Source organism: Crocodylus siamensis, chromosome 2 (assembly GCF_052110815.1).
Source record: "Crocodylus siamensis isolate JL-2025a chromosome 2, ASM5211081v1, whole genome shotgun sequence".
NCBI lineage: Eukaryota > Metazoa > Chordata > Crocodylia > Crocodylidae > Crocodylus > Crocodylus siamensis.
Window position 1 is genome coordinate 244,965,501 of NC_143396.1, and position 24,853 is coordinate 244,990,353.

Genomic DNA, 24,853 nt, shown 5'->3' on the forward strand with positions numbered 1-24,853 from the left:
GAATGACGGGAGCCTCCCAAGAATTCTTCTGTAAACTCTGAGTAGATGCCAGTCAGAACACTAATATGAGGAAGCTAGAATAAAGTAGAGGTCACATAGAAGTGAGTTAACACCAACTCTTGACATTTTTTAAATATATATTCAGCTTCCTCTGCCTACAAGTTTAAAAATCAGTCTGGAAAAGATTGCAATTCATATACTTTTATTTTTGCTGGCTTGGTATTATCACATATTGCAGTGGAGAATAGCCAACATCCCTGAGATAATTCAGGGAAAATGCTTACCTTCTTGCTTGTGGAAAAACAAAGCACTTACTGGGCCCATCCTATGGAAACTGGCAACATGTTTAGCTTCCACGTGGCATGAGGTGGGGGAAAGAACAAGGTTTCAGGATCAGAGTTAAGAGTCTTAGTCTCCAGGCCAGTGGGAACCAGGCAAAACTCAGAGTAAATCCCTTAACTGCTAGCAGTTGCCAGCAGTTTGTTAGACAGGTGCTCCCTTTGGGTTTATTAAAAGTGACTCTTGAAATTACCTTGGGGGGATGTCATATTTTGAGCTAGATAAAGGAGTGGAGTGGGAAAAGTGCACACGTATCTAAAGGGAGAATGACTAATACCATATTTTTTATGTATAATTCATATTTTTTCCTGTATAATTCACACTTTTTATCAAGACCAACTGGTGAAAATTGGGGTACACATTACAGGCAAGAAAACTGGATTTTCATGGGTCTGGAAATTTGGCATCAGGGGAGCAATGACAATGTTAATTGCTATGGTTCTGGAAGTCACTCCCTTGAAACCAAATTTCCAGACCCATGGGGAGCCCCTCGGATAGGTGACATAGTCCCTTATGTCTGGTTGGGCCAGCTCACAGGGTCAGTTTCTGGCTAGAACCAGTGTGTTGGGCAGAACCTGGTATGCAACCCTGGTCCCAGCTTGCAGGATCAGACCCTGCACCAGGCCCTAGCCTATGGGTTGAACTATGCTGGGTTGGCATTTAGTCTTGGCATCAGCCCCAGCACATGGCATTGGGACTTCACTGGTTTGAGCCACATTCTCCATCCAGCACACAAGGCTTGCATTAGGCTCAGAAGCAGACTCAGCTTCCTAACTGCTGCAGGAATTCCAGTTACTATAGGAATATTTGTTTTTCTTCATCCTGCCACTCAAAACTGAGGAGTATATTATATATGGGGGCATGAGATAATATGATATGTGGAATTCAACCAGTTCAAACTATGCTCATGCATTAATGAATAGTCTTTCCATCCCACAAACAAACAAAAAGTGTTCCTTGCCATACTGGCAACAGATAAATAGAGAAAAAAATGATGAAAACTGGCTTTCTCCACAGAATTTGGGGAAGTGTACTTTTACTTGTTGAGCTAAGTACCAGATGTATAAAATACATTTTTTTAATATTTTAAATAGAATATTACTTTCACATACATTATAAATTTACACAAAAATTGTATATACATTTTATACATAGCATACATGGTATATAAATGTATATGTAATTTTTAACTACATTCACATCTTATTAATGCTACTTTGTCAAATGGTGTTTAATTTTTTTTCTAGAAGTGTAGACTTTTAGAACACACTGAGCAAAATGGATTCAGATTTCTGATCAGTTCTTTTCACTGTTATTATGTATTACAGTACTCACATACTGTTCCCTGTTGCTTGCCCTATCCCAGCTAACTGCCACAAAAGAGAAACCAGCCCTGTGCCTACTTTTTTGAGCTAGGGACATAGTATCTTCTAATACTGTAACTTTTGCTTAGGTTGGATAACTGTAATACAGCTTTTGGGATGGTGTTGCTTTGTCAGTACCAGAGTTTAATAACTTCTAATACCTTGATTTGTTAATGACCTTGTATGAGCTGCTGTTTTTTTCAAAGGCCTTAACACACAGTTGATTAAAATCATTTAAAAATAAATGTTCTTTCTTTTTCATAGGCATTACTAAATATTGAGATTAATAAGTCACAACTTCAGGTTTTTGTTTCTTTTAATAAATTCTTGGTAGTTAATAACTCTGCATAAGAGGGTGATTTAGTTTGAGTTTGCTTAAAGGTTTGCAAATGTAGTTAGTGTTGTAATGTGCAATACAGTCTTCTAAGTAGTAATAATATATAGTTATAATATGCTATATTGTCAAAAAAATTAAGTATGGAAATAGCTGTTTAATTACTTAAAAGTAAAGCCTTTTAAAATGCCTTTTTTTTTTAATTGAATCATCAGGTATGTGGTTTAAAAGAAGTATTATCCCTTCCCATAAAGATAATGTTTTTCAGATGCATCATGCATCAGTGCCTGTATGTTAATGTCTAATAATGATTAAAATAAAATGTCACACAATATATTATAATTCTTATCAAATTAGCTTTTAGATCTGGTTATGTAGAAGAACAATCTAGATTAGAAGACTATTTGTAGTGTAAAATTTTTAGTTTATCATCCTAGAAATTGGGTGTGTAATTATCAATTCTAAAAGACCTAGTCACATTGCAATGGCTAGATGTATATGCATGTAAAGAAATAAGCAAAGAAGGACTGGCAAATTCCATGCATTTTTTAAACAAACTAAATACTTTTTACTAAGACTAAGAACTACTTTCAGCAGCATTGAGGTAAACTTTGTAAACTACCAACTTGCTTTCTAGGTTTGACTTTCCATCACCTATTTTCTCTGACCGTCACACTGAACATACAGTAGTAATCATACTAGAAATGCTTTAGTATTTCTTTTTTATTCGGCATTTAGATTTAGCGTTAATCTTCAGTTAACTCCAGTTAGCAGGAAAACTCAACTTCTTTGTCAGGGATAAAGTTACTTAATTGCTTCTTGATTTTAGACTTAGGAATTGGCAAATATTTCTAAACTATTTTATAACTTTTTGAAGATACTATACTACCTGCATATGTGAAGCTTCCAGTCCATACTGACAGATGCTACATCTGTTGCTGAAATTACCAGTAGAATATACTAAAACTCTTAAGAAGTTCAGTCTTATGCTAAATGCAAAGTTTTTAGGAGCTCTAACTTCTGGGGGGAAATGCTGTTAAAATAAATGGCACGCTTTTCTTTGAGTCTTAAAAAGTAATTATTTAATATCAAGATTTTTTTTGTTTCATATATAATGGTACACACATAAATTTGTGTATAAAAATAATTTGTAAATTGTAGATGGAAATAATTACGTTTTTTGATCTGGCTGAGATGTATTCAGATAAGTTCTCAAGAGGAATTGTTTGTACTGTACTGAATCATCAAAACACAGACACCAGTTCCTGCTGCCTATAGCACAGGAATGGACTACTGGACCTACATGCAACTTCACACTTTGCAGTACCAGGATGAAAGTTAATTACAAAAGAAATGAAAGCCAACTAGTTGTCACAAACACTTAACTAGAAACTTTGTTTTTCTTTTTTCCTTTCTAATATTTAGCAAATTTAGCAAAAGTCTGTCTCAGTGCCAGTGAAAATATTGGATATCTTGGAACTGCTTTGAATGAAGAAAAAATCATTGCATCTAATTTAAACAGTCAGAGCTTTTTAAGCATTTATGTCACTTTCATTGTGCAAACACTTTATTTTGTTTTAATAGTAGCCATAAATCTTGAAATGAAATGTACAAGTGTAAGTTTCATAATTGAAGTAGATTTTGATCAATGCTATATTTTAGCATTCACTGACAAGCATGTCCTGGGAGAAAAAATTATTTGTAACCAATTACATTTTCGGGCTCTAAAGCTGGTATCACCTTTGTTTTTCTTTTTGCATATCACTCTGTTTTGGAGACGTATTTAATAGTCAATACATTTTGGACAGGTTTTAATAGCAATGAATTGCAGGTCTCCCCAAAAACAGTAAACCCCATAGCAGCCTCCATAGGTTGCTAATTACGATAGAAATAGTAACTCTACACAGTACTACAATGATATTCAAACACTGTGAATATACAAAGTCTGTAACTTTTCATTTAATATATACATCAGGTAACTTCTAAACAGAAAATTCCTTTGATTTGAAAAGCATTTCATAAAACAGATTTAACCAGAACTTGTACAGTGTACAAATATACTTGTATACTTTTCTTTTTGCATATTACTCTGTTTTTGAGACATCTTTTTTTTAACATCCTTCTTTTTAATAGGAAACAGATGACTACAGATATTTTGATCCCAAGATGCTGCGAGGAAGTGACAGGTGAGCATACAGTTTGTTTCTTCCTATCTTCCATAGTTTGGAGCAGTATATATAAGTACCCATTTCAAAGCATAACATATCAGGATTATGTCCATCATTTTATAGAAAGTATGCTTTTTAGCCGTTGTTCATGTTTCAGTGTACTTACATAAATATTGCAAATGTGCTATCTTTTTTAAGCAACATATCTATTTTTAAATTATTTTCTGACTACTTTCACTACTATTATACTATGTGATTTGTGCTTTTAGGTTTGTAAATTCATTTTTCTCTTGGTATTATTGATTGCATAAAATAATTAGGCACAGCCTCTAAGTCAAAGCACATGATGACAGAGGAACGAAAAGCTGTGGATCAGCCATAGAAGTTCCTGTAATGCTGTACTAAGGCTCTCATTTCAGTGCCACTACAGCTGCCGTAAGAAGTTCTAATACAGGGTCCCTTCTAGCAGCAGGATCCCTTCTAATGTATTTTTTTACTTTTGAGTTTTACAACTATTTGCAAAGATACTAATTACTTTTTTTGAATTTTTCCACTGATTTTTTTTTTTTTTTGAATGGAAAGTCATTGCCACTGTACTTAAAGTTTCTTATTAATTCTCACAGAGTTAAAATACTCCCATTCGCCCATTCACATTTAACAGGAAATAAGATTGTTTTAATGTATGGTCCAGTAGTTCTTTTAAAAGGAACATGAAACTTTTGTGTTTCTGGTAAAATGCATAGATTTCTCATTAATTTGCTGTGACAGAGAATTTTGTCTCATCATTTTAAAAAAAGAAAAAGGAGAGAAATAAGACAACTGACACCAAAAATGTCAGACTGTTTCCTGACTGATTTTTGTGAACAAAACCACTCCTGAAAATCTCTATCTTCGGTTTTAGTTGAGCTCTTTTGAAAATAAGGTCCAGTCACAGGAGAACAGCAAGATCTTTTAATTCTTGGTTTTATTATTGGGCTTATGTGGAGGGAGGATGCAGAACCAGTGCTGTCCTTGGCTTATGATTAAATAAGAATTTCAGCTGTCTCCTTCACAGTGTTTCATTCTTGACAGTATATCTGCGATAATGAAAAATGCTTTGTAGAAAATATGTATCGTACATTGCACAAATATTTTCAAATGTAACTTCAAGAATTAAAAATAAATATAGAAAGCTGTCAAAGTAAAAATTGGCTTTACCAAATGCATTGCTTTTTAGAAATATAACTGGAGCTTTCAGCTTGCTTTATTCCAGTGTCATCTAAACGTTTGTTTTAGTCCATTTACAAATAAAGCTGATTGCTGTTTTTTTTTCATGGAAATGTTTCATGCATAAAATAACTTATCTCTGTTGCAAATAATATACAGACCTTTACTTCAGAAACCTGCAATAATTCGCAAGCATGTCACCCATCCTGTGCAGCTACTGTGATATTGTTTTTAAAGAAAACTTTTACAAATATACCTTACCCAGTAGAAATCTGTAATATTGCACAATACATTTTAATATTCTGTTATTTTTATTTGAGCTTTATATTTCTATAGAACTAATAGACTGAACAGTCTGAAATATTGGTTATTAGTAATATTATTGCTGAAAGGTCATTATTGAGTTATTTTTGAGTTATGCGTTACCACATAAGACTCTTTAACCATTAATGATGGGAATAAGCTGTTAAAGATGATGAAATAAGAAACATGCAGCTGAGGGAAAGGGTTTGGATGGTAATTTTCTCAAGCAAAATAAATTAATACTGAGTATTGCCTCCAGGAATTTTCCTGATCATCTTTTAAAAAACTGCCATAAAGTTCTATCATGCCTGTTTCCACTCAAACTTATGACAGTTCTTTGTGCATTCAATGCAATTAGAATGTGCAGACATGAGTTTTAATGCACTGTCATTTTTTCATATGTATACAAGATCCACAGTTGTGTATCTGTTTTATGCATATGACCAGAAGTTCTAACTCATTTGTTGATTGCTGACTTTATGGCTTCATGCATATAGTCTATGGAATATCTATGCTGAAGGTTGCATTTAATTTTAAATTAAGCCTGTTAAGGATGACAACTGAATCATTGTGGGTAGGGGGGCTTTTGTTTATAGTTCTTACCTTCTGGACAGGACTTCACAAAACAACCGATATACTTTCAGTGGTAGTCCAAGAGACTATTTCAGCTAGCTACCAAAAATTCAAGTGAAAAATAATGATGTTCAGTAGTATAATCACTGTAAGACCATTATTAATTTCTTTCTTTCCTTAATACACAGGAATGATTTCATTCCTATATACCCTTTTACTATAAGGAATATTGGCATTTCTGCCAGTTGTTTTCTTTTGAAAAGAAAGAAGCCAGTCTCAACAGACATACATTTTTCTAGTCCACATTTACACTTCTGTCAGTATTTGCAACTTTGTATTCCGAAAGGATGAATTTAAATGTTTATGAATATATGTAAAGGAAAAATTATGCTGACAGTACTGCATTCATGCCATAATCCAAATCCTCCTATTTAAAGGTTGATTCCAGTATATAAGAAAACTAGTTTCTGTGAAGCACTGCAGTATTATCTGAACAGTAGCCTGACAGTTTTGAGAGCTATGGAAGGAATAGCTAGTAGTATTTAAAAACAAAAATACAAGAGGGAAGAAATTTGTTTAGCTAGTATTTGCTGCCCCCTGTCCTAATGCTGTTTCATTGGACAAGCAAAGGAGGATTTTTATGAGATCAGTCAAGGCCAGAAAACACTGGGGGGCAAGAGAGAAGTTGGGACAAGATGGCAGACTTGATTACGCCAGAGCTTTTGCTTACCTCCCTCTTCCCCTCTCAAGTGAGGAGAAGAGTTCTCAAGTTCTCCCCTTTCCCTGTTGACTAGGTTCTTCAGTCCCACTATGCTCTACTTCCACTTCCTCACATTATTTAAAGCAGTCAAGACTTTCAGCAGCCACCTGGAGTTTCCACGGTTCTTGTCTTGTAATAGAGACATAGTTTGGACTGATTTTCAAGATTCAGTGTTTGATCAGATCAAACTCAGTCTGGGGGGTCAGGAATTAATATTTCCCACAGGAAAAGGCTAAAGTATTTAGTGGTTCTGCTCTGCTTTGAAGCATCTTGAAGGGGCTCCATTTCAAGGTACCATTGTAAAGTAACAAAAAAGTAAGCACGGTCACTATGTGTTTATAAAGGAAATACATTATTTTGTTGCAGTTTGCTAGTGTCCAAGGTGGGTGAGAGGTTTAGCAGAGCCAGCTCACACAAACACAAGAAAGAGAATCAGGGCATAATTGGTTCTATAAGAAGAATGAAAGACTATAAGCTTCAGAGTGCAGACTAGCTTCATTCCCGCTCCTGTAGAGAGAGCAAGAGATTTCTGAGAGCGTGGGAGTTAATCCTTGGGCTGAAGTGCTTTAATCCTTGAATCCTGGTAATAGTGTTTACTGTAGAGGCCATTTAAAAAAAATTGGGCATGAAAATCCATCCCCATATTTAATTCATTCTCATGCATGTCTGTCTGGAGCAACCTGTTTATGCTTACGTCATGTCAGTCTATTTCCATGCATACCATAAATCTTCATAAATCACAACCTGACAGATACAACCAGCTAACACAACCACATTCTTCTGTCCATTATGGCTCAGAAATCCCAACGTCTAGACTTCATTTCAAAAGTTTCAGTTATCCCATAGTTCAGGCATTTTACCACATTGCATTTTATTCTCCATATATAATTGAAAAGTCCCTTTCATAATTTTACTGCAGAGAATGCCCATGTTAAGCTGAAGTCAGGACAGGGTGGCAGTTTTAGAGTAACTGGTTCAGACAGGCAAAAGCTTTCATAGGTGACTGTTAGGTAATAGTCTATTCATCTGACAAAGTAGGTTGTCGCCTACAAAAATTTATGCCTCTCTGAGCCAGTTGATCTCTAAGGTGCCAATGTGTCCTGCCTTCTGCCTAATTCTATTGCCCAATCTGTTCCTTAAATCTTCCTTTATGGACTAGGAAGCTGAGTATACCTTCCCTATTATCCTTTCTACTATGCATTAGAAACCTGATCCACTTGGAAAGCGGGTCACAGGTGTTTTGTTTTTGCTCTGTTTTTGCTTTATCATATGTAGAGAATCAGCTGGGGCCAGGAATGGGAGCTTGCCATGACAGCCTGCTGTAATTTTTATGTGATTCTTGGTAGATTTTGCAAGCTATTTCAAATGCTTAGTGATGGTTGTACCCTCTCTCAGGAAAGCTTGAAAGTGTCATGAACTGCGCATTTAATTACAATGCTTGACTGATTTCAGTGAATTCTAGTGCTTTGTATCTCAGAATGTTAGTTATACTAGCTGCACCACACTTTACACAGTCCAGAAACTTAGAAGTTTATACATTCCACAGATGTACCACAGAGCTCTCGTTAATCCACGTATTCATAGAAGAGAACTAGAAAAAGAATGAATCGATTTCTCCCAAATTAAAGAAATAGATCCTGTACACCACTTCTCACTGATGAATGAAGGGAGTTCCTACAAAATATTTTGGAGAAATAATAAAAGTCACTTTTTAGGACTTTGTGTTAAAAAAAATCATACCACCAAATGTTAAAATGTGTCCTATTTAGGATTGCTTTTATTATTTTAATATTTGCATTAACAGTGAATTCCTGTAATAATATGGATTATTTCTATTACAGCTCGGTTCCAAGAAACAAAAGTCCATTCCAGGAGGTAAGTCATGTAGAACTCAATTCCGTCCTCATCCCCTGCCACCCCAAATACTTTCTAAGGTATTGGACATTTAAAAAAAGAGGTTACATTTGTAAAAAATCAGTTTGTTTAATTATATTCATTAATTAATTATACATAGCACATACTCTGAAGAACTCTTCATCCTCAAAGAATTGTATAAGCATTAACCTAATCCTTAACAATGTTCCTGCAAGTAATTGTAGTGGTTTATTGGATGAGCCATAGTTAGTACTGAGCATCTGTAACTTTCAAGCCCACATGTAGTCTTCTAGAATACCCTACCTCTCTAAATTTAGTTCTCCGTACACTCTTAAACAGAGCTGCCTAAATACTGCTATAAACAATACTGCTGTCAATATCAGTATTAAAAAAAGCTACAGCTTTATTTTTTTCCTGCTCCTATTTTCCACAAATACTTATGGTAGTGTTTATTTTTTGTGAAAATAAAATTATTTCTAAAAGCAAATATCTCATGACCATTCATCTAAACATATTGATGAATAGAAGTCTTTGCATAGCCATATTTGAATTTTTTTTCCTTCTTTTCTGATTTTCCATACATTTGGAGAGCAAAGAAGTTACCATTTGTCTTTTTTGACCAACCACACACAGTGGATATGTTACTGGTAATCAACAAGTTAAAATATATTTACCATATTTATTCACATACTCCTTGTTCTTTTAGGGCAGAATAAGAAAAAAAGATTTGTTTCAAAATATTACTTGCCACAGCCTCACAAGCTCACCATGGCTGAACACTGGCTACATGAGCAGGGGCAGAGTCCAAATATTAGCAGCATTGCTCCTGCAGCTAGAGGTCTAATCCTTTCTCAGCCACTGCTAAAAGCTACTGCCAATTTGGCAGCAGCTGTTAGAGAGTTAAACCTCTAGCTGCAGGGGGAGGAGGATACCTGGCTAAACTTCCTCCCTCCTCTCCCCCTCCTCCACCCTGAACTCCATGTAAAGCACAGCTGACCACAGCCCCCAGCAGCCATTTCAATGCTCCCATGCCTCTATTAACTTGTGCACATTTTGGATGGGTAATTTTCATTAAACGGGGAAGGCATGCAAATAAAGGTAAGTCAGTTCACTGGTAGATCATTGTAACAGGGCACTAAGGTGCCTGCTACTTGAAGAGCAGGAATGGCTGCCAGGTGCCAGTTGCCAGGGCAACCAGGAGGAGCTAGGGGCCCACACCTGTTGAGTCAGCTGACTGGAAGGGTCAGGGCTGACTCCTATAAAGCACAGGCTAGAGGCCGAGAGAGGGGGGTCTCGACTGGCGGCCAAGGAGACGAAATGTGGCTTAACTAAGCAAAGGGGAAAGGCCTGAATGCGAGCAGTCTGTTATGCTGGTGAAGGATGGAGCACCCACGGAGTGTGACTCAAAGAAGGTTAGCCGAGCGGTTTAGCTTTGTGTTATAGCCCAGGGGTTTGTGTTATTGTTTGCTGTTGTCAACCAGAGGACTGGGTGAGGCTATAAGGGGATGGAGTGGGCCTCATAGGGGAACCACATCAGTGTGGGAGCCCCAGCCCCAGAGAGTGGGCAGTGTGAGACGCCCCAGAGAGAGAGAGCGGGCAGCGAGAAGGCATCCAGTAAGACCAAAGAACATCCGGTACATCCATGAGGCTTGGGGCATGGTACAGGGGTGGTTGGAGCCACATATCGCCCATAAGGCTGGGGTGCACCTGAGCCCCATTCCAGAAGATGGACCAGTATAGCACAGGAGAACCATGGCCAAAAAGACTAAAGTTAGCCTCCCTATTATACACATAAGACCAAAGACGTGGCGGGCGAGATTGCGAGGTACAGATAGGCAGCTTGGCGCGGTAGAAAGGGTAACAAAAGGGGGAGCACAGCGACCCCGAGGTTCCTGTCCTGTCACAATCACATATTTTAAAAAGGCTAAATTGTTTATTCAGCTGTTTAGTTGTCTTCAACATAACCCAGAAAATGATGGTCTGCTAAGGCAATTGTTCGTTAAACGTAAGTTGCTGAGAAAGACTAAAATAAATGGAATATAACAAAATGTCCTCCACAGCAATAGCAGTGTTGGAAAACTAAATCTTTATCAAATTAATTCATAAACTGTCATGAAGATATTTGTAACAAATTTTTGGACCATGTGGAGGCTTATCTAAAGATCAGTAACTGTAAACTGTATTTATGCCATTTTCTTGTGTCAAAGCTTTCTGAAAAATATATTAGAACAGGAATATTTTACAGCTTGAATTACAATATTAAAATAATTTTGTGTATGAAGTCAGTGGTTTACTGTCTCCTAGATGGAAGCAATCATGGTATGGAAAGTAGCATTATTAGTTTAGATCTTTTACAGGAAGTTAGGTTTCTGAGGACCCCTCTACATGAGCAGATAAAGGTGTGATGAGATCTAAAGCACAATACACATGTTCATGGCAGGAAGCTCAATTGTGGGACTCTGCGTTAGATCCCATTGCACCTTATTGCCAATGCAAGGAGAGCTCAATCCCGGGCTCTCCCTGAAGCAGCAAGAAGCAAGCTCATACAGCTGGGAACCCTCTCCATTGATCTCCCAGGCTGGGAGGGTGCAGATGCTGGGTGCCAGGATCCAGCTGGGTCCCAGCAGCCAGGGGGTGCAACTGCTCTGGAGGTGCATGAAACCCCCTAGCCTGGGGGGAGCTCAGCTACCATGATCCCTCAGGCCCAGGGGTTTTACACATCCCAGGTCAGCTGCACCCCCCAGCTGCCAAAACCCCTCTGGATCCCAGCACCCACAGGTGCAGGACTTCGGCTCCCTGTGCTGTCGAGACTCAGAGTCGCCAGCTGCTGCGGCTGAAAGTCCCTACATTGTGCATCCTAGCCACAGGGGAGATGCTGCTACACGTGCAAATTAAAGCTTGATAGCAACAAGGTATAAAGTTTGTGCACATTTTCAGGGTCTAACTTCATAGCTTTTTCTCACATGATAGCTACTTTGCACATGTAGTTGACCTTAAGGTAATTGTGCAGTTAACCAGTTAATTGCATGATACCTGTAATGTGTAGAGCTGGAGTGGACAAAATGTGGCCCGCAGAAAAAATTTAGAAAATTAATATTTATCTGTTCCTGGGTGCCTGTCAAAGATGACAGGAGCCAGGGGCAGTAGGACCCAGGGGAAGCTGGCAGGATCCAGCTACAACTCCACTCCACCCCCGCTTTCCCCCAACCAGAAGCCTCTGCCTACCCCCGCTTTCACTGCTTCCCTGCGGACCAGCTGGAGGCTCCAGCACCACGTGGCCCCCAGCTGTATCACCAGACCATGGGACCACGGAGCCCGTGCCAGTACCCCAGGGCCAGGAGCAGAAGAGTGCATTTGTGTGTCGGTGTGCAATGAGGGAGGGGAGAGTCTGTGTTTGTGTCTGTGTCTGTGCAAGGAGGGAGGGGGACAGAGAGAACAATGAGAGAGGAAGAGAGTGTGTGTGTGAAGTGAGCAAGGCACAGAGTGTGTGCGTGTGTGTGGGTGCGTGCATGCAATGAGGGAAGGAGAGAGTATATGTGTGTGTGCATGTGTGTGTTTGTGTGTTCATAGGCTGAGTTCCACACACACCCCCCACCATACACATATACCCAGACCCCCCTTACAATGCCATACATGCAGACCACCACACTCGCACTGTCACACACCCTAGACACCCTACCCCCCGCACAATCTCCCACAAACCCCATAATCACCCACACCCCACATATCCACACATACACCCACAGACTCCCACCCCTCCACAACATAGAAGAGTAGGACTTCATTTTAAGCTATTGTGCAGTCACCTCTATGTGCTCTACACAAACGCATGTAAATCAAGACAAAAATATTTTTTCAAATCAAATTAATGAATGTTGTAAATGTTTGATTTTTTAGAAGATGGCAAAACCCCTTGCTGAAAGGAGTACTTCTGGGGCAAGGAGAGAAACTTCTAGTGACAAAAGTCAGGGATTAGGGGTGGGACTTCTGGTCTCAAGATGGTAACCAGAGGGCAGGGCACTTGTTAAGGGGTGGGGCTACCCATGCAGCCCTTGACAGCTTGCAAAAACTTGGTAAGCGGCCCTCTGCCTGAAATAATTGCCTGCCCCCGGGGTAGAGGTCATCTGATTTTTTTTCAAGTGTTGTGCATTATTTGTTGCTTAGTTTGCTTTTAAACTTAAGTGAAAGACTAAAACAGTACTGATGTTCGTTTAATCACACTCATTTCTGTTTTAATACCTAGACTGTATTTCCCGATTCCTGCAACATATTAACTATCTCCTTTTTATTGTGTTTTAGGCAATCGTGTTTGTAGTGGGAGGAGGCAACTATATTGAATATCAAAATCTTGTTGATTACACAAAGGTAAGTTTCTGTTGTATGTAATTTCATTTTCTAGGTTCTGTAAATATCAGTAAGAAAATTCTCCTGCATTCCATCTACAGTTTCCTTGCTCCAAGAACAGAACACAAGAAATAACACAGCAGATTGAAAGCCAGAAGCTCTTACTAGGCTAATACATTTGATGGTGGACATTCGCAATTTACACACTCAGATAGGAATTATGGATGCTCTATGAAGAAAGTGGCAAATTACTAGGCGTGAAATTCTCATATACACTTCTAAGTCCTTCAGATTAAAGGAGACTACTCTGATGCTTAACAGAGAACAAATCCTGGCTTTTGAAAGCTTTAAAAGAAAGCATATTATATGTATTGTCCTCTGTGAATTGCTGATTACTGAAGCTCAACTACCAGCAGAAATTTCCATCCAAATACCACTAGTCACTGAGAGAATAGTGATTTCCCTGTAAGACTTTTGTTTTAACAACATGCATCAATCTCTCCCATTAGAAGATTGGGCTACTGGAAGAAACTTCTTTTTAGACATTGAATTCAAAGTGGCAAATGGAAACCTATTCAAGTAAGGAGCATCACAAATGCTCCCAGATACACTGGCAGTGTATAAAGGAGCAGTTGAAAAGCGATCTTTGCAGTTATAGGAAATTCTCAGAAATTTATATCTGGTACATTAGTTAGCAGCAGAATATGCTGATATAGCTACTGCACTACAGGAAAGAGGATAGTTGATGTGAAAGAGAGCAAGACTAATCAGGTGCTCTGTAGAACAGGAGTCAGCTGTCTGCAACCCATGATCCAGGTCTGGCCCATGAAGGTCCAGTCCAGCTGTGCCATGCTGCCCATCTGCTCCACAGTGATCCCTTCTACAGCCTGCTTCTCCACATTCACATTTCCCCACCTCCTCTGCAGCAAAGATATTAGCAGTGAAGGTAAAAGCAGGTTGCTGGACACTATAGGAGGCATCAGGGCTGGGTTTAAATGCTACATAAAAAAAGATGAGCAAAATGCCTATTCAACAGATATTTTTATAGGCTTCCCCAAGGAGGTCAAAAGAAGAACTTAACATTACTGCCCATTTTAACAGTTTTATTCCATGATTAATTCTGAGTACCTTGGGATTGTGAAAAACTAGGAACTTTAGCTATACACAGGCTATATTTTTGTTCCTTTTTATGCAGTAATGTAAGAATTCAGAAAAATATTGCTTAGCTATGAGCACGATATAACTTTGCCTTACTTATTTTCTTGCTTGCTTGTAGCAACATTAACTAAACTTCAAAATAAAATTACCTGTCCTTCACAGATGAAGAATTATAACCATCTCCTGTATATAAGCAAAGAAGAAAGTTAGTTTTGGAGAATTATGACAATAAAAAGTGTGGCCTGTAGTCTTTTTCTGTATTCTAAAAAGTTACCTCGCTCAGTAGCTTACGCTTGTATTCTGTTGTAAAGCCTTCTGGTCACAAACTCTACTGACTGCTAATCTTAATGGTCCATTTAAGAAACAAATGTTCTGCATTGGGTTTAGTAAATGTTCTCCATTGCCTTTCATTTGACATCACAGTAAGGTTTGCAGGTAAAGTGACATTAAGTCTATGTCCTTATCTGTGCCAAGCTGTGCACTGGACGTAGATTGAGCACCAGTCTAGTCTTCCATATAATATAAATTTTTACTTGCTTGATCTAGCAGTTTAATCTGAAAACAACTGGAGTTATTTTATTTGGCCTGCCATAAGGATTTCAATGGACCTCCAATAATTGTTTGGCTACAACTGCTTTAGGCTGAATGTCTTAACAAAATATTGAATATTCAAGTCAGGACTTTTATTTTTATTTTCCATGATTAAGTCACAGTGATTAACTTAAAAATACTTAAGGTTTTGTTTAAACTGACAGATGTTAGACTAGAAGCTGTGTGTGGAGACCACTTCTATTCTGCTGCTGCTTCCAGGATTTCAGAATTTGTATTCATTCTGCATCAGAGCAAAAATAATCTTTTAAATGCTTCTGTGGAAATGGAATTGTCAGTGAACTGAGACCAGCTTTCAGATAGTAAGAACCTGATCATAACTTCAGTGGTCAGACTAGTGACTCAGATTTTGGCTAATAATGTGGAGGTTAAAAGCTACTGTTTCCACTACTGTGAGCCCTACAGTTTCATAAATGAGAAGGGAAAAATAAATTACAATCATGTTAAAATCCATTTTTAGAGCAGGGCTGTCCAGCTTCACCCTAGTGATCATGGAAGCCATATGTTGTGGGGGTGGGCTTCCAGGATCACCCCTGTCACACCACCCTCAGACATGAGTAATGGTGGCAGTGACCCTCCCTCCCTCCCAAACCCAAAGGCCATGAGGGTAGTACCAACACCATGTGGTCTCCCTGCCCCTTTACTGCACACCCCCCTCCCAGGCCTTCCCTCATCGTGGGCAGTGAGAAGAGTAACTGAAGTAGCCCCTGGCCATATGCTAGCAGCCCACAGGCCACTATATGAACAGCCCTGTTTTAAAACATACCGATATTTCAGGGGGTGGTTTGACTAGATTTTAACAACCTTTTATAGACCTGCTAGGTGGGATATAAATCTAATGCATAAATCATTTGTTAACTGGTGGCTATGTGTTCTAATCATGCCTACTGTAGGCAGCCAGTTTGGTAAATCTGATAGTGCATCTTCTCCTTACTACAGAGTAAAAACAGGAGTAAATTATTCCATGGGAAGAGTGTTCTGGATTCTTTGCCTCAGGAGTTAGACATCTGAGTACAGAAAAGTTGGTTAAAGCAGGACAGTTAGCAATTCAATGAAGTACAGTTGTTTTCTGATGTCCTCAGCAGAACTTTTTAATATCTTTGTAATATTATTCATAGTGGGCGTGACTACACATGCCCCTGACTGCACATTGATACTGTGCAGGCTTCTTGAAGGCTCAGATCGAGTGTAATATAATTTTCTGTAACCTAGTTGTGTTCTCCTCCTCACCCCCGTCCCTCTAATGTTAGTCCCTTGCTCGGGGCGTTTCTGTTTCCCTACCGGCTTTGTCATGTTTTTTTGGATTCACAATCCTAAACATGTACTAATAAAATTCAATTTGCTTTAGCAGCACAGTTATTTCTAGATGCTGTGTCGCCATAACATCACGCTTGTGCCTGCCAGCACTACATTGCTGTAAAGACGAGCTACATCGCCATAGCTCATTGCTACAATGACATAGCATCTTGTAAAGATGCGCCCACTGAGCCTGAGATTGCACCTGTTACTTTACCTGAGGAAAATCCCACTAATTTTCTTGGCGTTTTATATTTTGTAAGGAATCATGAGTCAGGCCCAGTCACTTCCATTGTGGGCTGTATATTTTAAAGATCTGACAAGATTCTAAGTTTTTAGTCACAATATAATTCTGCCCACGTGCATCACAGCTTGACAAAAAGTGTGGGTAGAATTGGAAATAGAGAACTTTGATGGGATTTAAATTTTCAGATTACTCTAGTCCTGCAGTTTCAAATGGCTTATGCAAGGTGTCCAAAGTAAGCAGACCTTTAAAAACCTTAAGGAACACATCTAAATTATCACCTGTTTTATATTGTTTTTCCTTTAAAAATACATTATGTTTCGTTTCTCTGAAAATGACTAACTTCCAGTAATTACTCCTGCCATTACAGGAATGCCACAAATACTTTTATGATTTTTTATTTCGATATCTGTTGTGCATTAAAATGCCATTGTGTATTATAAAAATACACATTTTTTCCTTCTCGTCCCTTAAGGCTTAATACCCTTAAACATTTTGTAGGCAGACGCTAAAATATACCAAAATATATAATTAGGTTTACAATGCAATGTAGGATAGTATTGAATTGGTGCCATTAAAAAAAAAATATGAAATCAGCATTACAGTTATCCCTTGGGGATTAATTGGGAAGTTTTTACTTTTGTTTGACTGCCAAGAAAAAATCAGGTTTGCACTGAATTAAATTTAACAGTGATTTTGTGTTTTTTCAATTAAACAAAAAATTTAAAGCTTTAATCTTGTTTGACATTGATTGTTTCTTTTTCAGGCAGTTATAAGAAAAGCAAAGGGAAAAAAACACCCCAAAGATTCACAAAGCTGCCAAAGGGAGTAATGGTGTAGTCATTTCAGTTCCGCCAAATAGCTCAGGGGTCAGGGTGCTTGCCCAAGATGTGAGAGCCTCAAGTTTTCAGTTCTCTGCTCTACCAGAGATAATTTGATCCCATTACATCCCATGTCCTAGCAGCTGCCCTTAGCTGCTAATAAAACCCTATAATGCAATCACTTCACTGTGAAATACCCTGCAGGGAAGGGGTGGCCAGCACACATGCCACAATTGGTATAGGCAGCTGCGGTGTGTTGCACACAAGCCCTGGGCACTCAGTAAAGGAGCCACCAGGGAGCAGAGTGCTCTGTCAAGTGGAACTGGACAGGGTGCTGCTGTAAGAGGTGTCAGGTGTCACTGCCAAGAGCCAGGGTAACCCTCCCATGGCCCTCCAGTTGCCACCAAACCGAAGGTGTTGGATCCTCACTTGTTATATAAAACTGCAGCAGTTGCAGAGTCAGAGAAGGATTACTCTGGTTCTTGGCAGTGATACCTCCTTTTGCAATAGTGCCCTCTCCCCCAGTCTACTCTGCACAGCTACAGTTGAAGGCTTAAGACCCTCACCTCCATTCTGGGGCCCAAGGTTACAGGCTCTCATCAGGGATGCCTCTTGGGGGTGGGGATCCAAGCAACCCTCAGGGAGGGGTGGGGTTTAACTTGCATCAGTGCTCTCAGTATTATGATGTGAGTTGTATTCTTTCTGTTGACACTGTTCCACCTTGTATAAATGATTTAATGTTCATGAGAGCAGGAACTAGAGTATTCTGCTGTCCAGAAAGTCATATGCTATACTCTCTGTCTCAGTGAATTCACAGAGAGAGGATCAGCTCTATCCTAAAAGCTGGTGTTCACTAACCATCCCGTTCTTTTGTCTGTTGTAAGGCAGCCTTAGAATCAAGATAGCCCATCTTAAAGTATTCACTTTCAGATACTAGAATATTAATTGAGACAAAGCAAAAGAGAGGAAGTAACTATTGCACTTGGTGTTAGGATACTTATTTGAGTGTCAGGATCTCTGGATTTCCACTGTGTTCCAGTGAATGTTTAATTATATGTATATAATTATTACACGCACACATAGACACAAAGCTGAACAGCTTCAGGATGGCTGAAACTGCATTTTGCAGTGAATTTACTACTTGGTGAGACAACTTTCCAGTTTCAGTTATTTAGGTTTAGTTAGATTGTATTTTAATAAGACAATCTATTTTTATATATTAACTCAAACGTTATCTAAGGAAGGAACGCCATCTAACATAATCTGTATGAAGCAAAGTATGGTAACATATAGGCATTAAGTTTTTACTGGGAAAATCACCACTCTCCCATTAGAAAATGCCAGCATCTAGGCATTCATTCAGTTTCTTAGGTGGAAACATGCCCATCCACAAGAAAAATCTTCCACTTCGACGTCTGGAAGATGTCCCCTGTTTGAAGGGAATGTCTGGGAACGGTGTGGGTAGAATGTAGCTACAGCTTGCCCTACACCCTCTCCACACAAAAAACAAAAAATAAGTTCCATTACTCCATTCCTCTATTCCTAGCATCATCTATCCTCATTTATGCAGAAATGGATAAGGAAAATGCTTGTTTGTAAAGTGTATTATACTCCAGTGGCATAGATGCATCATTTGTCACAAAATGTTTAATTATAGAGTCTGTATATTGTCATAAATATGTCTTCCAAAAGTGTTAGCCCCCACTGAATTAAATCGTGGTACTTTAATATCAGATCACCTTAAGGCAGAAAACTCCTCAAGCTTTATTTTTTTTATTGAAATTCAACTATAATACAGGTTTCCCTCGCTTTATGCGGGTTCTATATGTGCGAATTTGCTCTTATACGATGACCCTTTTTATACCCAAAATTTGTTATATGTGAGGTAAATTCACTCTAATGTGATTGGCAGCAGGTAAGTCTGTGGGGGGAGGGCCAGGGGAGCAGATTGAGATCCCAGCAGTCAGGGAGGAACCAGGGCACAGTCAGGAGCAGGGACTGGAGTGAATGGGGCCTTGATCTGCACCCTCACTGGTGGTGAGGGAGGGAGTGGGGCTGGGGCTGCCGCTGTGGACTGGGCTGGGGGCTGTGCCAGGGAGTGGGGCTGGGCCAGGCTGCACTTGGCGTGGGTGGCAGCAGCTCCAGGAGGGGGCTGCAGCCACCCCAGTATTCGCCATAGCCCCCTCACCCCACCTACCGGTGCCGCTGCTACCTGCTCTAAGTGCAGCACGGCCCAACACCCCGCCAGGAAGAACCTAGCGCAGCTCATAGCAGCAGGAGCCACAACCCCCGTCCTGTGCCCCACCCCAGCTGTGCAGTGCCTGCCTCTGCGCCAGCCCACTCCTTCCCTCACCACCAACATGGGGGCAGGTCAAAGCCCCACTCATCCCAGCCCCTGGGGCCAGGCTCTTCCCAGTGGGGGGGTTGAGCTGTGCTAGGCTCAGGGTAAGCAGCGGTGGTGATGGGAGGAGGGTTGGGGGGGGCTATGGCAAATTTTGGGGTGGCTGCAGCCCCCCATAGCTGCCTACCCCAAGCGCAGCCCAGCCCCCGCTGGGAAGAACCCAGTGCTGCCCTGGCCCCAGCAGACTTACCTGTTGCTGATGCAGGCAAGGTCTTGGAACATATCCCTATTTGTTACCCTGTAAAGGGTTCCCTTTATGTGCATTTGAGTTATACAGTTTTTTTCAAGAGGACATCTACTACATAAAGCAAGGAAACCTATATTTGCAGGTATGTTTCCCATTACACCCCATAAAAGCTGATGCCATAGATTTTTCTCTAATTTCAGTTACATGTACAGTAGATTTAAATATGTAAAGAATGCCTTGTCACTGTTTTCTGACTCTCCCCTCATTTTCTAATGTCTTCCATTTAATCAGTGTGATTTCTTTCCAGTTAAGGTATCTACTTTTCTTGTCTGGACCAGCAATGACTGATTAACAGTAAAAGAATAAGTTTTTCAAATGACCTCTGTTGTTCTTCATGCAACTAATTATTTAAATGTTGTTTTATTGACATCTGATCTCTTCCCTATCTTTGCTTGCATAGGGCAGACAAGGCAAACATGTTGTATATGGCTGTAGTGAACTTTTTAATGCGACACAGTTTATAAAACAAGTAAGTTACCCTTTATAATATAATTAGTATGGTTCAAACTATTAGCACTTGAATTCCTTTAACATGCCACCATTAACTTTCTTGGATTCACTGGTAAAAATTGTAATTATTTTAAACACAGTTAAATACAAATATATATTTAAGTAATAGTTGAACTGGTAAAATTTAAAAAGAAAATTGCTAGTAAATTGAAAAAAGATGGCTTCTGAAAGGATTTTAATATTGTACGAACATGATCTCTTAAAGAGAATGTTTTTTATTTATAAACAGCAGTGAAGTATTATGACAAAGCAGAAAGGCTTGCTCCATGGACTGAATTTATTAGTCTGACAGAACAAGACTGGGAACCTAATTTTGTTTGTCTGTCTATTTAGCTGTCCCAACTTGGTCAAAAATAGGACCGAAAAACATTGTTACCTGAAATCATCTCTGTTTGACAGCGAGAAGAAAAATCGTGACCACAGATAGCATCTTCAATATCTATAACCGTGTCATTGATAAAACTTAAACCGTTCCATTAATTTGATAATTTTTAAAGATTACCTGTACTTACTATACAGTGTATTCCAATTGCAGACTAACCTTTCAGAAATAAACTGTAAAACTTGTATTTTGTCTGCTGACGCATTGTTGTGGTTGATACATTTTATATTATTAGTTTCTAAAGGCCGTGTCACAATAGCATGTAATTGATTTATGTACAAGAGCTGTGCTGCTGTGGTATTGCTGCTGGTGCTTTTGCAGCAGTGGCAGTGCCAGTGGGCACAGCTGCCACCACCACCATGAAGGCAGGGCTGTCTTTAATAGCCACTGTTTCAGGACCAGGACTGTTGGTTGCTGCTGCTGTTGTGGGACAGCAAATCAGTTCTGGGGCAGCAACTGGGATGTAAAACTGCTACTGAAACCATGGCTGTAAACCCCAGCCCCCAAGGGCCTGTGGGGGTAACAGAGGTGAAGACAGCATGCTCCCTTACCTGTACAGGTGCTGGAGACAACTTCTCTACTGTGAGAGTGGGGGAATTAAAGGAGCAGCCCCTTATCATCCTCTGGTGAGAGAGCTCACATTTGAAAAATTTAAATTAAAAATTTATGATTGTGACAGAACGGGAACCTCGGGGTCGCTGTGCTCCCCCTTTTGTTACCCTCTCTACCGCGCCAAGCTGCCTATCTGCGCCTCGCAATCTCGCCCGTCTTTGGTCTTATGTGTATAATAGGGAGGCTACCTTTAGTATTCTTGGCTGCGGTTCTCCTGTGCTGTACCGGTCCGTTTTCTAGAATGGGGCTCAGGTGCACCCCAGCCTTATGGGCTATGTGTGGCTCCAGCCACCCCTGTACCATGCCCCAAGCCTCGCGGATGTACCAGATGTTCTTCGGGCTTATTGAATGCCTTCTCGCTGCCTGATCTCTCTCTTTCTCTGGGGCTTCTCACGCTGCCAACTCTCTGGGGCTGGGGCTCCCACACTGACGTGGTTCCCCTATGAGGCCTCCTCCATCCCCTTATAGCCTCACCCGGTCCTCTGGTTGACAACAGCAAACAATAACACAAGCCCCTGGGCTATAACACAAAGCTAAAACTCTCAGCTAACCTCCTTTGAGTCGCACTCTACGGGTGCTCCATCCTTCACCAGCACAACAGATTCAGTTGCAGGGCTGGAATGTCAGTACATGCTCATAGCACTATATTTTTGTAGCAGCGTACAGTGGACAGACACTTTGTAGGACTACAAATGAACATATAGCCATGGCCATTTCCTCTATAGAAAAATGTTCTATGGCCATATTTCTTCAGTAGCACACCATACTAAAAGGGAAGTTAACTTCCTGAAATTAAATTATTTGAGGAAAAGACAACAGTACTTTACTGTGTATGTGTGCACTATGTGTGTACATGCGCACTAAATAGTTACATTTGAAGAACTGTTAGATTCCTTGAATCGTTGTTTTAATACTGAGAATTCTTCAGAACTCTTTCTCAAGGTCTTTGCATTCTTCAGACCACCTTCTTTTCTAATGTGAAATTTGCAAAAAGAAATCCTGTCCCCAACCCAAAATGTTCTCAGAAGTTCCATGCAACTAAAAAATTGACCTACTCCATTGAGTATCATCACAGTATTCTGAGCTCCTCTCAGTAGTGCATTGGGCAATATAACTAACATCTATCATGTAAGATCATGAGATCATCTAAGAGAGCCCCCTGCTAAAGGCAGGAGCATTCCCAATTAAGCCATTCTAGCCAAGTGTCTACTCTAACCTGTTAAAAATCTCCAGAGATGGAGATTCCACAATTTCTCTAGGTAGCCTGTTTCAATGCTTAGCTCCTCTCACAGTAAGAAAATTCTTCGTAATCTAACCTCCAAACTAAATTTCCTTTGCTGCAGTTTGAGGCCATTGCTCAGAGAGAAGCCTATCTCCAAATAACTGAAGGGTGTATATAAAGAGGATAGAGACTTGTCAGTTCCCGCCTTAGTCTTCTTTTCTCCAGAGTAACCAATCCTACTTCTTTCACCCTGTCCTTATAAGTGATGTTTCCCAGGCCACTAATAATTTGTACTGCTCTCCACTGAACTCTTTCCAATCTATCCATATCTTTCTTGAATGTGTTGCCCAAAACTGGAAACGGTCTCCAGACGAGGCCTGACCAGTACTGAATAGAGTGGGAAAATTACTTTCTTTTATTTGCAAATGACACTTTTTGATACAACCTGGTATGCTGTTGGCTTCTTTAGCAACAAGTGTATACTGTTGGTTCAAACACAACTTACAGACTACAGTAACCCGTCCAGGTCCTCTGCAGTAGCCAGTCATTCTCCAGTCTGTTATCTGTACGTGTAGTGATTCCATCCCAAGTGTGGGACTTTGCATTTGTTGAATTTTGGACCATTTTTCAGTCTCCCCAGATCACTCTGGATCCCAACCCTATCCTCCAGAGGGTCTGTATCTTCATCCATGTTAGTGTCATCCACAAAATTACTAAGCATACACTCAATCCTGCTATCCAAATCATTAATGAAGGTGTTAAACAATACCAGACCCCTGGGGAATCCCAGTTGATACCTCCTCTCAGCTAGACTCACTGGGCGCATCCAGACAAGTGCACATGTGCCTCTTGCCCCACCTCAAACCCCTTTGAGGCGAGGCAAGAGGCACATGCGGCAACGAAAAAATGTTCTCAGGAGAAAATTAGATCCCTGGATATCCAGGGGTCTAAAAAAAACAAAACTAAAAAAAGCAGGAGAGGGCATGGTCATGGACTGTGCCCTGAGGCAACCGGAGGCTGGGTCCTCCAGGGAGATGCTGTGGCTGCCAGAGCGTTTCTGTGGTTGGCCCCTCACCCTGGTGCTGAAACATGTGGCCAGCCAGGCCATGCGTTGACCACCAGGGCCCCAGTGCTGGTGAGTAAGGGGTCGGGGGGCTAGAGATGAGGGGTGGGGACTGTGGGGGGGACGCCCACCAGCCCTGCCTGCTCCCCCAGCCCCCCCCACTCCCTGCCCAGCCCCGCTTCCTGCCTGCCCCCTAGCACTCCCAGTTGCTTCCCTGCCCAGCCCTTCCCCTCCAGCCCCCCATCACTTCCCTGCCCAGCCCCTCCCCCTGCCTTCCCCCCACCTCTGCATCACTTTTCTGCCTGATCTTGACCCCCGCCAGCCCCCCAACCCCCCCAAACGCTGCCCAGCCCCTCCCCCCTGCCAGTCCCCCAGATGCCCCAATCACTTCCCTCCCCTTGCCCGGCCCCAGCTCCGCAAGCCCCCCCGATCCCTGCCCCCCACCCCATAGTTTAAAAAAAAAAAAAAACCCCAGCACTTACCAGCAGCTCCAACTGCCATCTGGCTGACTGGGGCCCGACCCGCACAGTGCTGGGCAGAGGGATAGCCCCAACAGCCCCAGCCCAGGCCCTCCTGTCCCCCGCTACCCCGTGCTGCCTTGAGGGGGCTCTGCCAGGAGGCCCTGGAGCTTCCACCACCACTGCTTCTAAGGTAAGTAGAGGCTTTTTTTTCCATTATTTTTTCGAGGGGGGGGGTCCCTTAAGTGATGGTGCCTGGGGTTGTGGGGGTAGCCATGGGGGTAGCCATGGGGGTCTGGGGGCGCAAGTTAGGGAGTAGGGCTGGGTGGGGCAGCCATTGGGGAGGGGAGCTGTAGGAGCTGGAGGAGGATGAGGTCAGCAATCGGGGGGCTGGGGTGGGGCATGTGGGCCTTGGAGGAGGGGTGGTAACCCCTGCAGGGTCCATTTGGCCCCTGTTGGAGGGCCGTAGCACTTGATTTGGAGCTGAATCCCCTGTTGGGGGGCCGTAGCCCTTGTGTGGGGACTGAATCCCCTGTTGGGGGACCATAACCCCTGTGCGAGGGC

General features: G+C 41.0%; 1 protein-coding gene across 1 annotated transcript in view; it reads left to right on the forward strand.

Annotated features, from left to right (window-relative positions):
• Positions 1–21,119, forward strand: part of SCFD1 (sec1 family domain containing 1) — a 114,468-nt gene extending 93,349 nt beyond the window's left edge. Inside the window, exons 21-25 of the mRNA XM_090033546.1 lie at positions 4,171–4,223; positions 8,889–8,922; positions 13,222–13,287; positions 20,443–20,511; positions 20,886–21,119. Of these exons, the coding sequence (XP_089889672.1) occupies positions 4,171–4,223; positions 8,889–8,922; positions 13,222–13,287; positions 20,443–20,511; positions 20,886–20,909 (246 nt within the window). The 3' untranslated portion in view covers positions 20,910–21,119. The remainder of the gene's footprint in view (positions 1–4,170; positions 4,224–8,888; positions 8,923–13,221; positions 13,288–20,442; positions 20,512–20,885) is intronic.
• Positions 21,120–24,853: the final 3,734 nt, after the last annotated feature.